Source organism: Armigeres subalbatus, chromosome 2, assembly GCF_024139115.2.
Source record: "Armigeres subalbatus isolate Guangzhou_Male chromosome 2, GZ_Asu_2, whole genome shotgun sequence".
NCBI classification, from domain to species: domain Eukaryota; kingdom Metazoa; phylum Arthropoda; class Insecta; order Diptera; family Culicidae; genus Armigeres; species Armigeres subalbatus.
Window position 1 is genome coordinate 57,985,089 of NC_085140.1, and position 14,599 is coordinate 57,999,687.

The window sequence follows — 14,599 nt, forward strand, 5'->3', positions numbered from 1 at the left end:
TGCATGATTGCAACCGGAGAGAGGCCAGAAAAAAAAAGTGAAATTGTTTCACTATCGTGCCAATAAACCGTGCAGCAGAGCGGCGGCGGTTGGATCTCGTGGATAAAGCGCAGAAACCAGCAAATCTATGCGGTTTTTCTTCTTTCTATCGATGGGGCAGATTGGTGAGTGTGTAGATGGAAAGTGAACGATCGGTGGGTGCGGAGAAGCGAAGGGATCATGATATTTTCCATGCTGCATCATTGCATGCTGTTTGGCCATTAAATGTACCGCGCGCGGAGGGGTTGTTTTTGCTTTCAAGATCAAGAGCTATCGTGATGTGGGAGGCAGCCGCATAGCTCGCTAGTGGGAAAGGAAAATGAGAGTGATGTTGGAATATGAAGAAGTTTTGTATTTCGCGAAGGCGAAGTGCTCCACGATCATATTAAAACAGTTTTTTGATAAAAGGTCTAGATGGCAATTGGCAAAGCACCAGCACCCCGCATAACTTTCGTCTCACATAACCTTCCAGGACTCGCACCGTTGTTTAAAGTACAACACCTTCGAATAGCTTTTATAGGTGGTTCGCAACATGTGTGTACTTTGTATGCAGTATTCCGTCGAGTTGAAAATTTCATGTAAGGAGACTCAAGGAGTTAACTATGCAGGTCCCTACGCCTTTCCGCGTTCGACGGATGCAGTTAACATCTCCTCCTAGACTAGAGAGCTTTTGGAAGGCGCACCCTTTTCCTCACGGGCTCTACCCTTCTTAGCAGTGGCCTGCTCCGCTCCATTTGCCGCATTCCTTGCGGCTTGTTGACGACTCCGCTTTGCCTTTTTGGGATTCACGACCGCCGTCCACGGCAGGTCTTCCTCCCGGCGATCCTCAGTTACCCTCTTTGGTGCACCCAACCAGCGGATGGCAGATTTTAATACAATTCTGCATAAGAACCTTACAGAAACTGTATAATAATTTGGCATATACAATTTCGGAAGATTTCAATACAATTTTTGTATTGAAATAATACAGATTTGTATTATTTTAATACAATATCTGTATAATAAGCTTACAGAATTGTATATGCCAAGATTTTTATACAATAATTGTAAGATTTGTTTTTTGGGTGTGGAGGCACTGTTTTCCGATGATCCTTAGGGGCAACTATCCACTCAATCCTCTAGGGACGGGTTTCCGCATCTCTCCTCTTAGGCAGCACTGTAACCCTTTTAGCTACATTCAGGTCCGCCACCTGCGTTACCTTACTTAGCTTCGGAGTTGCACCGCTGAAGGCCATCCGCTTTTGGAGCTCCGCAGTCTGGCTCTCCGCCAGCCGTTTCCCCTCAGTAAGGATTCTGCCTTCTTCCTGGCCTTCACCGCCGACGTCTTTTCCTCAGTAAGAATACGGATCTTATGTTCCGCCTTCTTACTGGCCTCTAGCAAAGTCTTCCACTCCGACTTCGCCGCCACGACTTGAGCGCAGTCAGTACGGCCTCAGATCTTTGCTATAGTTTACGCGGACTAAAATAAAAACTCCCTCTAAAAAATTAGAAATTTTCCATAAAAAATCAAGAAATTGCCAGAAAATAAATCAGGGTATAAGCAATAAATAAATATAAAATTTCCACAAATAATGCAAAATTTCTATATACAATTAAGAGTTTTCCACAAAATAAAAATAAATTAGCACTTTTAAAAGCAAAAATTGCAATTATAAAAAAATATTTTTTCATAAAGAAATTAAAATGTTCCACGTTCCAGCGCCTTCTGGTGACAATGTCATACGAAACGTTGTGTCGTGTAACATGCTCGCAAGATGGTGGTAGAGAAGTTGGGCGATGGATTTTTCAGAAAAATGTTCAAGCTGTTACGTCTGTTTGTCTGTGACTGTACGTTGATTTCTTTATGGGAAAACATTCTCTTACAATTGCAATTTTTGCATTTAAAAGTGCTAATTTATTTTTGTTTTGTCGAAAATTCTCAATTGTACAGTGGGCGCTTTTTAGTTGGGGGTTCGCTAATTGGGGCGAAACCCAATTAAAAAGCAGCTAAACGTCAGAATGAGATGTCAAAAACGCGTTGACGTTTTGTTTCCGTGTTTGGCGGGATCAATATTTTCTGGCGCGTAAAATTTTCCTTTGTTCAATGCAAAAAGTAAACAACATTGACGCTCGTCAAAACACTCCAATTAGCGAACGGCATTCGCTAGTTGGGGTGAGGTCGTGCCCCAATTAGCGAACGGTAACTGTATATCGACATTTTGCATTATTTGTGAAAATTTTATATTTCTTTATTGCTCATACCCTGATTTCTTTACTGGCTATTTCCTATTTTTTATGGAAATTTCGCATCTGCAAAATTCGTATACAGGTTTTGGTAGATTCTCTTATACAGAATTGTTAGAAAATCTAACAACCGCCGGTTGGGTGTATGCACAGCTGGACTAGACGTACGATGGATGCCCACTGCGGAAGGAAGGGAGGAAATGTATAGACTGACCATCGGACTGGATAGTCTGCATAGTGGATCGAACTGCAACGGCCAACGATCTGAAGCACTTTCATCCCCTGCAAAAATATCCACAAAGCCACATGGAGATCACCTAACCAAGAAACGGAAAACCAAATCGACCACCTTCTTGTCGACGGTTAGTTATTCTTCAACATCACGAACGTCACCCTGTGCGATTATTGAATTCGACCACTACTTCGTTGCAGTATGCCTGCGATCAAAATTCTCAACGGTGTACAAAAGTGTCGAAGTCGAACGCCGCGTCTAAACATTGAGCGGCTATAGGACGGTAGACTAGTCCAAGACTACGCGATGCAGCTTGAAAGGGTACTCCCTACGGAAGAGCTGCTAGGCGCAGCTTCTCTCGACGATGGCTGGAGAGATATTCGATCCGCCATTAGAAGCACCACAACGGCTGCATTTGGGACGATGTCCCCGGATCAGATAAACCACTGGTATAATGACGAATGTAAGCAGCTACAGGAGGAGAAGAATGCAGCATGGGTGAGATTGCAGTGAGTGTGAAGTGATCAAGAGATGACGACAGCACAGACAAACAGACGTAACACTAAAGAAATTACCGTCAATCATGACTTCAACGATCAATTTGCATATGATTGATTGCGCGTTTCTCGACTAGAGGCGCTAGCGTCGTAACTCTTCAAGTTTGACATTACACTCCAGCGCCTTCTGGTGACAATATCGTACGAAACATTGTTTCGTGTAACATGCTCGCAAGATGGTGGTTGATAGATAGAGGATAGAGGATAGATAGAGGAGTTGGACGATGGATTTTTTCAAAAAATTGTTCAAGCTGTTACGTCTGTCTGTGACGACAGCATCACAAAGAGCACCTGAACGGCGTGTGGCAGACAACGATAGCGATTTAATGCTGATGAAACCATGAGGAGATTAGCGGGCTGAAAAACACAAAAAAATACCTGGGGAGAGCTGTTTAAATCACCACCACCGATGGCTAGAGCGCTTCACAGGGTAATTACCAAGATTTGGGAGGAGGATGTTCTGCAGGAATGGAAGCTGTATCCCATATACAAAAAGGGCGATAAGCAGGATTGTAGCAACAATCGCGCAATTGCTTTGCTGAACGCTACAAGGTACGTCTCACTTAGAACGAAATGCAATCATCGTCTCAAAAACATAATCGCCCAACGCTAAATGCCCTGCACGCCCGTTTCAAATCACTCAGAGACTGAGTGAAATTGTATTGCCGTCTCTTTTTCCTCACGAAAATTGAGTAACTTTTCCGTGGGAAAAAAAGAGACGGCAATACAATTTCACTCAGTCTCTGAGTGATTTGGTCAAGCAGCAACCAAATGGCAGTAGTGTGCAAACGTCAAACTCAAGCAAAATCGATGGAAGTGCCATCGGTGGCCGATCCATCTACCAAAAATATGAATCCACCGTTAAAAAGGTGAATGATAAAACATGTGTTGAGAGAGTCGTCTGTTTCTCTGTGGTAAGAAGATCGTCTTTGCACAACACTATATAATCAGAAATTTATTTGCATGGGTTTTTGAAAACAGCCGTGTACCGAAGGGATCAATCAAGGTAACTCATTTAGCACTCACCGCATCAAAACAACGGCGGCACCACAGACAAACAGACGTAACACTGATGAAATTTCCATCGCCCATGCTTTGAACGGTCGTTTTAAACTAAACTGATTACTCGTTTCACACCTAGAGACGCGCGCATCGTTTACCGTTGGATTTGACATCTCACACTAGCGCCTTCTGTTGACATCTTCTTCTTCTTCTTCTTATTGGCATTACATCCCCACACTGGGACAGAGCCGCCTCGCAGCTTAGTGTTCGCTAAGCACTTCCACAGTTATTAACTGCGAGGTTTCTAAGCCAGGTTACCATTTTTGCATTCGTATATCATGAGGCTAGCACGATGATACTTTTATGCCCAGGGAAGTCGAGACAATTTCCAATCCGAAAATTGCCTAGACCGGCACCGGGAATCGAACCCAGCCACCCTCAGGATGGTCTTGCTTTGTAGCCGCGCGTCTTACCGCACGGCTAAGGAGGGCCCTATTCTGTTGACATTGTCGTACTAAATAACATTTCGTGCAACATGCACGCGAGATGGTGATAAAGTAACTGGGCGATTAATTTTTCAGGAAACTGATCTAACTGTTACGTCTGTTTTATAATGTTTTATAATACAGTATATCACAGAGAACAGACATGGAGGCTCGAACAAAATTTCTTGCAAAACATGTGTAAACAAACACACCGAACCTCAACGCCATCGACGTCGACGTTGCAACTCACAATCTCATTTTGACAACACGATGGCGCTGGTATGCTCTTGTATGCATAACAACACTAGCGCACAGTGGCATTTTTTGATGACGCTAGCGCTGATTACGCACGGGATAACGGCGACATTCCAAACTAATTTCAAAATGAACAGTAAAAAGTTATCACAACATGGCGAGTGTAGCTTCAACGTCTGTTCTCTGTGAGTATATGTTAAAGATATTTTAGTTACCAGATAGAGATTGTCGCCACAGAGAAACAGACGTCTCACTCAGCACATGTTCCATCGTTCACCTTTTTAACGGTTAATTTAATTTTATGTAGGTGGTCAATCGGTCACCGATGGCGCTTCCATCGATTTTGCTTGTGTTTGACGTTTGCGCACTACCGCCATCTGGTTGCCGCTTGACCACACACAGTGATTTTAGCATTGGGGGATAATGTTTTCGTGACGATGATTTTGATTGCATTTTGTTCTAAGTGAGACGTCTGTTTCTTTGTGTTGTCGCTGTCGTCGCTGTCCGGAACATCTTTTGCTGGCGAGGATAGGGGAGCTAAATGTCAAAGAAGGAAAATCCATACGATTTGACAGCTTGGTACCCAACATGTTCCGGACAGCAGAACAAAGGAAACCGAAGCGACAATCTTTATCTAGTAACTAAAATATCTTTTGTTTATACGCCTATAAGCCATTTTATGAAAAGCTCAAATGACAGGAGACCTAAAACTAATATTTACATTTTACAAGCAGTGATTCAAATCGTTCGGGGCTATCAGTTTGAATATGAATCTGAAACCATAATCACAGAGAAACAGACGTCTCACTCAACACTTGTTCCATCGTTCACCTTTTTAACGGTGAATTCAAATTTTTGTAGGTGGTCAATTGGCCACCGATGGCGCTTCCATCGGATTTGCTTGTGGTTGACGTTTGCACACTACCGCCATCTGGTTGCCGTTTGGCCACACACACTGCATTTAGCACTGGGCGATAATGCTTCCGTGACGATGATTTTGATTGCATATTGTTCTAAGTGAGACGTCTGTTTCTCTGTGCCATAATATTCCCAGCAGCTGTTCTAGTTTCATTTTTTATACCAGTCAACTGTCAAAAAAACAAAACTGGTATATCGCTCCATTTTATTTTCTACAGATTTGAACCACAAATGAATCACGAGAATCAAATATTTTTCAATTTTTTTGGTGTATAAACGTGTCATTTTATCTACGGATCAATCCGCTTTGCAGTTACTTTCTTGGCAGCAACATAATGATATAATTAAATTGAAAATTTGAAAAACATGAATAGAACACTGCTGCGGAAACCAGCGAGTTTGTTCTACATATTTTGCTCCAGATTCAAACTAGAATAGTGGTCGAAAATTTGAAATGAAACTAAATCACTCCTGATTTCACTCTAAGTTTTAATAAGCCATTTTACGAGACAGATTCGATCAGCTGATCGAAATTTTGAGTGGACGGCTCGGTCTTTGTTTTGGTCGTTTTGGTAAATTTGCATGCAAACCATCATCTCTAGCGCGAGATCTGTTAGTTCACCTAGTCACAACCAGAGCTTCGCAGCTCAACCATATTGTATTTAATTCTACCTCTGACTACCAGGTAGACCTGTTGTATTCCACATTCCGCATGTTCCTCTGGCACAGCTCTATGAACTTTAAAACTGTCAGTCAGGTTGATGTCTTTCGAAAGCAAAAGTTGATCGTCATCTGCAAAAATAGCACGCTCTTCTAGTTAGCTGCGTGAAAAAGTTCCAAACATCGTAAAATCAATCTTCAAATCGTACCAAAGTGCTGGTAATTTGTAGCCGGTAGTACGTTTTACTCGAGGTAAGTGGAAAATGTCTCCTACGGATGAATGCTTGCTGGAAAACTGATGAAGAAAAGATTTGCCTTCGTGGATACTTCGACGCAGTTAGTGAAAGGCGGTGCTACGCCCCGACAGCCATTTTGAAATTTCGGTAGTGCAAAATCAATATTCGAGTCCGAGTGTTTATTCTCCTTCGTTTGACTATCTCATGATTATTTGTTCAGTTTGTTCATGTAGAAAATAATAGGTACCTATTAAAATATTTTATAGTCAGGAATAAAAATCAATAATTGCTGATATAATAATCCGCATTCCACAAATGACGTAGTTGCAAATTGAATTAACATATTGAATGTTTAGTTCCATCCGGTAACGAATGGATTTTGTACTGTTTGCTTTAAATTCAATACATAAACTAGCACTATCTGCTTTCCTGTGAAATAAAATTTTAGTATGATTAAATAAACTAACCCAACATCTGACGTTTTGTTTTAGCAATCCAAACAACATTTTATAGCAATGGCACGCTATCGCGAGTGGGACCTCCAGTGCAAGGTCTACGTCGGTAATCTGGGATCGTCCGCCTCGAAGCACGAGATCGAAAGCGCCTTCGGAAAGTACGGCCCACTGAGGAACGTCTGGGTGGCTCGCAACCCGCCAGGTTTCGCGTTCGTCGAATTCGAGGACAAACGGGACGCCGAAGATGCAGTTCGATCGCTAGACGGAACGTAAGTTACTCCGCAGAATGGGAGGGGGGAAATACGTGGTGGATCGTAATAATAATGAGATGTTTTATGCTGCTCGATAGGAGATGTTGTGGAACCCGAATCCGAGTGGAGATGTCCTCTGGCCGAACCCGCCGCGATGACCGCAGACGGCCGCCCCGCCGTTCGTACAGGTAAGCTCGCTCGTTTTCAAATGCAATAGTCGCCGTTCTCTGTTTAAAAAACAAAAAATAGAACACTCGTGATTGATTACTTTTGCTCTCCTACCTACGTACTCGACAATTTTACACCTGTTGACCGTTTGTGTATAGCCTTTTTCGCATTAAAAATAGAACAATATTTTTATCTACCGATGGAAGAAATTTGCAGCCGATTTGCAAATTTCTGACATTTCTATGACGTATACTTAAAGACGGGATGAATTTTGACAAAATATATTTGTTTTATGCTATAAAAATTTGAAACAGTACGATCTTCCATTCATTAAAATTATAATCGTAAAAACTTTTGAGAAAAGTTCAATTATACTCACTGTGCGATGGACTAATTTTCTATAATATTTTTTTAATTTAAACCCTGCCTTCCCAAATATACGCATTTTTGTAAATTTTTGATTATACAGGCTGATAAAAAAGAAGATTAATTGAATTTGTTTGGCGCTCAATTTTATAATCTTATTATTAATAGTGGAAAATCGTACTGCATGACTGCACGAAACATTAATTGCATGATCATATTCTCATTCATCTATTATACTCCATTTCCACGGACTGTTCTATACCTTTGACAAGTTCTTAGATTTATTGTCTGTCATTTATTCCTTTATTTCGACCTCCTAAATTTTAATCAAAGTTGTAAAAAATGCCAATATTTTTAACCTTCGGTGATCAACCAAATTTCAGGGCAAGCTCTTCTATGAAAATCTGCGTCAGCAACTTTCGCCACAGAACTTCATCTAATCAACCTTCTACTAGTAGTTCGCCCGTACTGACTAGCGAATGCATCAAATCCACCACCAAAACCACCACCACCACAGCCATCACCACAACCAACCAAATCACCACCACCATCACCGCCAAAGAAACCTCTTCAACCTCTTCGATCTCTTCTAGACTTGTTCGCTTTCTCGCCGTGCAAGCTCTTCAAGTAGTCTCCCATCTACTGCCAAAAGTGCAACCGCCTCAACCGTCACCACAAACATCACTTCTTCTACCGCCACAACTACTGCAATCGCCAACGTCAGCACTTCAACAACTGCTGCATCGTTCGACGACATCGCTGCTGCTGCTGCCGCTGAAAACAAGCTTCTCAACTTGCTCTCAACCGCAGCAACAACAACCACAACGACGAAATTTATTGAAATTTATTCTTCCGACCTGAGGGAAAGCGGACATCCCTTTCAACCGGGCGGAACCTAATTTTGCTTGGGCCACACTACAAGCAACACTTCACTGATCGGTGAGCACACGCCTTTGAACGGTGTGCTGAAAGCAAACTCGATCCTTCGATGGACACCTTCGCGCGGTTGTGCGACCAATCAACGATCTTCCCCACCTCCGAAGGCGAGCTCCGACGATCTTCCGGGTTTCTTCTCCCAACTGTCAACCGCACGTCTTTCTTCATCCACCACGACCGTCCGAAACCGAGCGCTACCAACTCTACGGCTACTCATCTCATCAGTCTTCCGAATTGCTCTTCCTACTACTCTACGACACCATCGTGACAGCCCTTCTACTACTACTACCACCATCACCACAAAAAAAAACACCAACCACCAGCCACCTATAATACTACCGCTTCTAGTATCGAAATGTGTAGTGCGCCAAAGCAAATCGCTATCTGCAATCGACCACGCGCCCTTCTAACTCCGCGTAACCATCCGTAAAGCGCATAAACAAAAAAAAACCAGCGCTGTAGATAGTCACCAGCACGTCCAATTTGTGGTCGTCATCCGTCGTCGTCTTCAAATCCTGGTCATCATGGTCTACACCACCAAATCAACCAAGCAACCAACATCCTAGCTTTTTCGAAAAGAGAGAGAGTTTCGCCACAGGCCGTGTCCACCACAACACACAAAACCAAACTGTATTATGCCTGCGACCCACACACTCGTCCCTTGGAAAAGGTAGGATGAATTGTAAATTCCTGTATTTTTCTTATTTATTTATTTTTTGTTCATTTCTTTCATGTGACCGATTGCGATTTTCTTTTATAGCAGTTTACAAGCGTTGTTTTGCTCTTTATTTGTTAATTGTTTTCATTTATTTTTTGTTAATTAGAAGTAGTTTAGAAATGATGACCGATGGCGTATTTCTTTACGCAATGTTTGTAGTTCGTTCCAATTTCTCTCCGATTCTAACAATCATCTGGTCATTATCTAATACCCAAATAGAAAACTCGGGCTGGTAACTTGATTTGGCAATCTTTGAGGGAAATCAAATGTTTAGAATTGTTTCTTTTTGTGATACCAAAACTTTGGTATTTCATGCAATGGATTATCTTCTTGAATTATTTTTCAGTAGTTTCGTGGTATCACAAACAAACCAATACTTCTAATTCGACCAATATCAGCGCAGTGTCTCTCCATTTCTGACAACACTTCTGTTAGTTGCTTTGAATAATAGAAATACCTACGCGTGAAATCAACAAATTGTTGTCCAAAACGGAAATGGCAATTCATTTGTTTGGGTTTGTTTAAAAACCGACTACATATATCCCCTATTTTTGTTTACGGACAACTAAAAGTGTTTTTGAACGTAAACATGAATACGGGCATTAAATTAGCTGAAATTATATTAATCGAAATAATCCATTATTACTTAATCTTTTTCCATAGTTTCTCGCTATACTTTTTGAGCGACCACCAGCCTTGAATGGTTAATTTAAATTTTCAACTCAATCTGTTCATCATCCAGTAGCATTTCTTGTATTTTACTCCACCCAAATCACATAAAGTCGCCTTCCAACGGTTCGCCTTTTCATCTTTCGTCAATTGTGTTACTGCCGTTAAGATTATTGACTGCATCTACAGCTATTTGTGTGACGCAATTAAACGATCGATGAGCCTCGATCGCAATATCAGCCCAGCTTTAACCAATCTGCATCCATCTCTCATCATCCCATCAAAATCGACGACACATCACACATCTATCTACAACAACACACATCTCTACCCCAACGAGACTCTTCTTCCGCCCGACAACCACCGAAAGCTGAACTACAGCAGCGCTCGTGCATCGACACCATTGTCCCGTTCTTCTGCCCGTCAGCTCACCTACAGAATCGTTTCGACGCTCATGATGCCGCTCGTCAGCATTCGCCAACTTTTACCAACTTCTACAAATCTGCTAGCACTTTTCTTCCTGTACCAACTCGTGCGACGGGAGCCAATCCACCATAAACACGCGAGATCACCTTGCTCTTACCGCCCACTTGCCCGGAAGCGATTTCCAACATCTTCTGGACCAACATCAGGCTAGCACTGAACAATGACTTCCGCGAACGCCGCCTCCGAAAGCTATGATCAGACCCCCACCCGCCAAGGAAGTCCTCGTTCGGTATCGTCGAATGGTTCCACCGCTTCCCAGTTCCCCGACAACTTCTCAGCCATGTTGGCCAGCATCGTTTGCCGCGCAACCACCATCTCCAATCGACTCCAAATCCGCTTACTACATGTGCTGTACGTTCTGCTCTTCTTTTCAACCAAATCTACAGATCCCGTTCGCCGCGCCGTTCCCGATCACGCTCCCGCAGCATGAGCCGTGAACGCGACCGTGACCGTCGAAGCCGCAGCGGATCCCGCGATCGTCGCTAGTGGGCCGGTTTGGCGCAGCGCATTAACAGATGATGAGGACGACTTTCCGCCAGACATGAAGTAATTATATTTGAGTAACTTTTAACAAACACTTGCAATAGAAAACAACAACAGTGACGAAGATGATGAAATAAAGTTCAAATAATATTAAATTAAAACAAAAATGGTAGAATCACCAACACTCGGAAGCTTTCGGATTCAGGAATGAAGTCGGTCATCATTCTTTGTATAATTGTATGCAAACACATTTAATAGTTTTAAGGTCGAAATACATAGGTAATGTATGTATGAACACACCAACCCCTACTTTCGAGTTTAGTGTCGTTAGAGATAGAACACAGGCAGACAGGGATTCACTCATGCTTGGCAAGGTCTTCAGAGCAGGAATTTGAATTCGTAACTCAGAAAGGATGAAATGTAAGACAAGATAGCCCTAGAAGCAAGAATTTAGCCGGAGTTCAGGACGGAGGAGACACAAATTTTAGATTTGGAATTCTCTCACGCGGTAGGAAAGGAGACGAGTAATCCTTTTGATTAGGACAACGTAAATGTATTTTTAGTTTTTGCAAGTTACATATTATCTAAATATAAAGTGAGATACAATACAATAACGTGTACTCGAAGACGAACTTTTTTTTATCACAACGAAAGAAATATCCATCATGGTTTCCCCTTTACGAACGATGTTTAGGATGTTGCTCAAAGAGTGTCATTTGGCTGTATTTCATCGTCCGTATTGTTGTAGGTCGTCTCCATGACGAGGCGATCGTTGGCCCGAGCTGCGTTGTTGATATCATCCATGTCTTCATCATCTTCATCGGAGTTATCCGAATCGTCACTTTCGTCGTTTGCTGTAAATAGGTAATTAAGGAAATTATAAGTCTTAAACAACATGAATAGTTGTGCGCAAAATTTAGACAAGCTCGGTTTCCATACAAAATGGCCATGTAGATATCTTGATTTTTGGCGATTAGATTGGGCTGGTTTTTTGTCAGCAGGCCTAAAATGACTTGAATTTTTATTCAATGAATGTTACATTCATGCATATATTCTGCTTATACGCATTTCCGTTGGAAATAATTCTGTTGGAAATAGATCTATTGTATGGAGCCCCATAAAAAAGTGAAAGATTCGGAGCTCAAAATCAATAGAGATGTATACTGCCATCATACGCATATTTGTCCCATGTTTGCTGGGATTCCCTATATACATGGGATAGTTATGCGTATAACGGCAATATAGAATTCACTCAAAGATCGAATGTTCAAGTTGAAAACATGTGCCTAGTAAAATCATAGCCACATCGAATAGCTACGAATGTGACCAGCAAGCGTCCTGCGAAACACATGTAGCCTATCTGGATTGCGTCACTGGATTGAAAGTGGATTCTCCAAAAGTGCATTTCGCATAGATCTTGGCCCAAAAAAAACTTGGAAAATGTTCGTAAGGCTGTATGAATTGTAATAAATTTGTAAAACGAAGTTGAAGTTGTACTCATTTGTACACTACAGCAGCGTCCCGCGAAACGTGGGACGTCTGGTTACATTATACTAAGGTAGAGTTTTCCGCTTATATACCCGAACATTCTAATTCATGCATCATAGATTAATGTTTTAAAATTTATCAACCCTTAAACAAAACAAAAATTACCGTCTTCATCTTCTGAGTCCATGTTATCGGTATGTTCGTTGACGTTTTTCCCGATCGGTACCAAATCTGCACCTATCTGCTGAATTCGATTTATCTAAAAAAGAGGAAGTGATATATGGAACCCAGTTAGGAAAGTCGCGAAATTCTGTACAGTTCAATAAAATATCCATATAAATATGTATGTACTGGATCACATCCGATTCCTCGCAGAAGAACGTACCCAATCCTGATTCTCCGTTTCCATTGCATTCACTTCGGCGTCTTCGTCGCAGCATTCGTCCACCGCAAACCACAAACTGTTGGCGACGGCTGGCCTTAGCGTCGGGAAGAACGGAAGCATTCGGAATTATTTACAGTTAAAGCGGACCACAAATAAATCAAAATCTCTTCCGTAAACCGTCGGAAAATCTCGCCCGACTCGAGAATTCGAAATCGATGATAATAAAATAAACAAATCGCATTTGACATTTGCGACCAATTTGACATAACAATGATTGACAGCATACGAGGTTACCAGCTTGCGCATGCAGCGGACACAGGGATGCCAGATCCAATTTTTAAAAGTCTGTATCAATCTCAGCAAAATGTCTGTATTTGTCTGTATGGATTGGGTACAGGTACAGGTACAGTTCGCTAATTGGGGTTTTTCTAGTTGGGGCGCTTTTTAGTTGGGGGTTCGCTAATTGGGGCGAAACCCAATTAAAAAGCAGCTAAACGTCAGAATGTGATGTCAAAAACGTGTTGACGTTTTGTTTCCGTGTTTGGCGGGATCGATATTTTCTGGCGCGTAAAATTTTCTTTTGTTCAATGCAAAAAGTAAACAACATTGACGCTTGTCAAACCGCCCCAATTAGCGAACGGCATTCGCTAGTTGGGGTGAGGTCGTGCCCCAATTAGCGAACGATCACTGTACAGGAATTGGAAAATTGTTAAAAAATCATGCGCTTTTGACAGCGTAGAATATCGAGGTTTCAATAATCAAAAAGTCGGTGTAAGACTTAGTCGAGTCCAAGTACGAGATACTGAAGACAAGTAAGGTTGCTGTTGAGATCGAAATACGTGTTCATGAAGTTACATAATGTAAAGTTACAATCAAGTGATGAAATTAAATTAGATAATACTATCTCGTCTTAGGACAAGTGAAAATATTCCACTAAAAGCTCTGAATAATGTACTTATCAATATGTATGTTGTTACATTAGCATAAATTAATTATCCAAGTAATTTTCTAAAAATTGGGAAGTTGGGAAGTCCAAAAGAGTTCTGTTCGAAGGAGATGCACAGAAGTAATATATCCGTTTAAAAACCCGAAGAACGGAACGGACATCTTTTGGGTTTACAAACGGAGAACCTTCGGTCTTTCAAACTACCCAAGTAACACCAAGCATTACAATATTGCACATATATCAATCACAAATCGGCATGTTAAATGCTAATTGCATTAGATCAGTTTTGACGATGTGAAGTTGCATTTATTTATCAACTGTCAGACAACGCTACTCTAAATCAGCATTACGAATGCAGCGATGCATTACTGATGCTTTATTTCAACATGTCAAAGTAATGAATCATTAGTTCGGTCTTATATTGCGCTTTTTGCACTTTATAAGAGTTCTGCGAGATTTTTTTTCTCAGTCATCTTTTTCTCACACTCAATACACTCAAAAAAGTTTGATTTTCCGTGTATAATATTTGAGTGTGAGTGCCCAATCTGAAAACAAATAGACGTCAAATCATGGCGGGAATCGATTTAGTGTACACGCTTACACGTGACTAACGAGTGATGGGTTATAATTGGGTAAATTTC

At 41.5% G+C, this 14,599-nt stretch overlaps 2 protein-coding genes across 4 annotated transcripts; one reads left to right on the forward strand and one right to left on the reverse strand.

Moving 5' to 3' along the window:
• The first annotated feature begins 6,463 nt into the window (after positions 1-6,463).
• LOC134208688 (RNA-binding protein 1-like) lies at positions 6,464-11,765 on the forward strand. 3 transcript variants are annotated; one of them, XM_062684488.1, is made up of 5 exons: positions 6,464-6,623; positions 7,099-7,331; positions 7,412-7,501; positions 8,441-9,453; positions 11,043-11,765. In XM_062684488.1, exons 2-4 carry the CDS (start codon positions 7,123-7,125, stop codon positions 8,706-8,708), a joined length of 567 nt encoding a protein of 188 aa, XP_062540472.1. In that variant the 5' UTR covers positions 6,464-6,623; positions 7,099-7,122; the 3' UTR covers positions 8,709-9,453; positions 11,043-11,765. The 3 variants fall into 3 exon arrangements, with proteins under 3 accessions (XP_062540472.1, XP_062540473.1, XP_062540474.1); XM_062684489.1 differs by lacking the exon at positions 11,043-11,765 and adding an exon at positions 9,544-11,036; XM_062684490.1 differs by lacking the exon at positions 8,441-9,453.
• LOC134208689 (anaphase-promoting complex subunit 15) lies at positions 11,668-13,249 on the reverse strand. The gene is made up of 3 exons (XM_062684491.1): positions 13,013-13,249; positions 12,793-12,886; positions 11,668-11,993 (listed from the first exon to the last, which is right to left on the reverse strand). Exons 1-3 carry the CDS (start codon positions 13,130-13,132, stop codon positions 11,842-11,844), a joined length of 366 nt encoding a protein of 121 aa, XP_062540475.1. The 5' UTR covers positions 13,133-13,249; the 3' UTR covers positions 11,668-11,841.
• Positions 13,250-14,599: the final 1,350 nt, after the last annotated feature.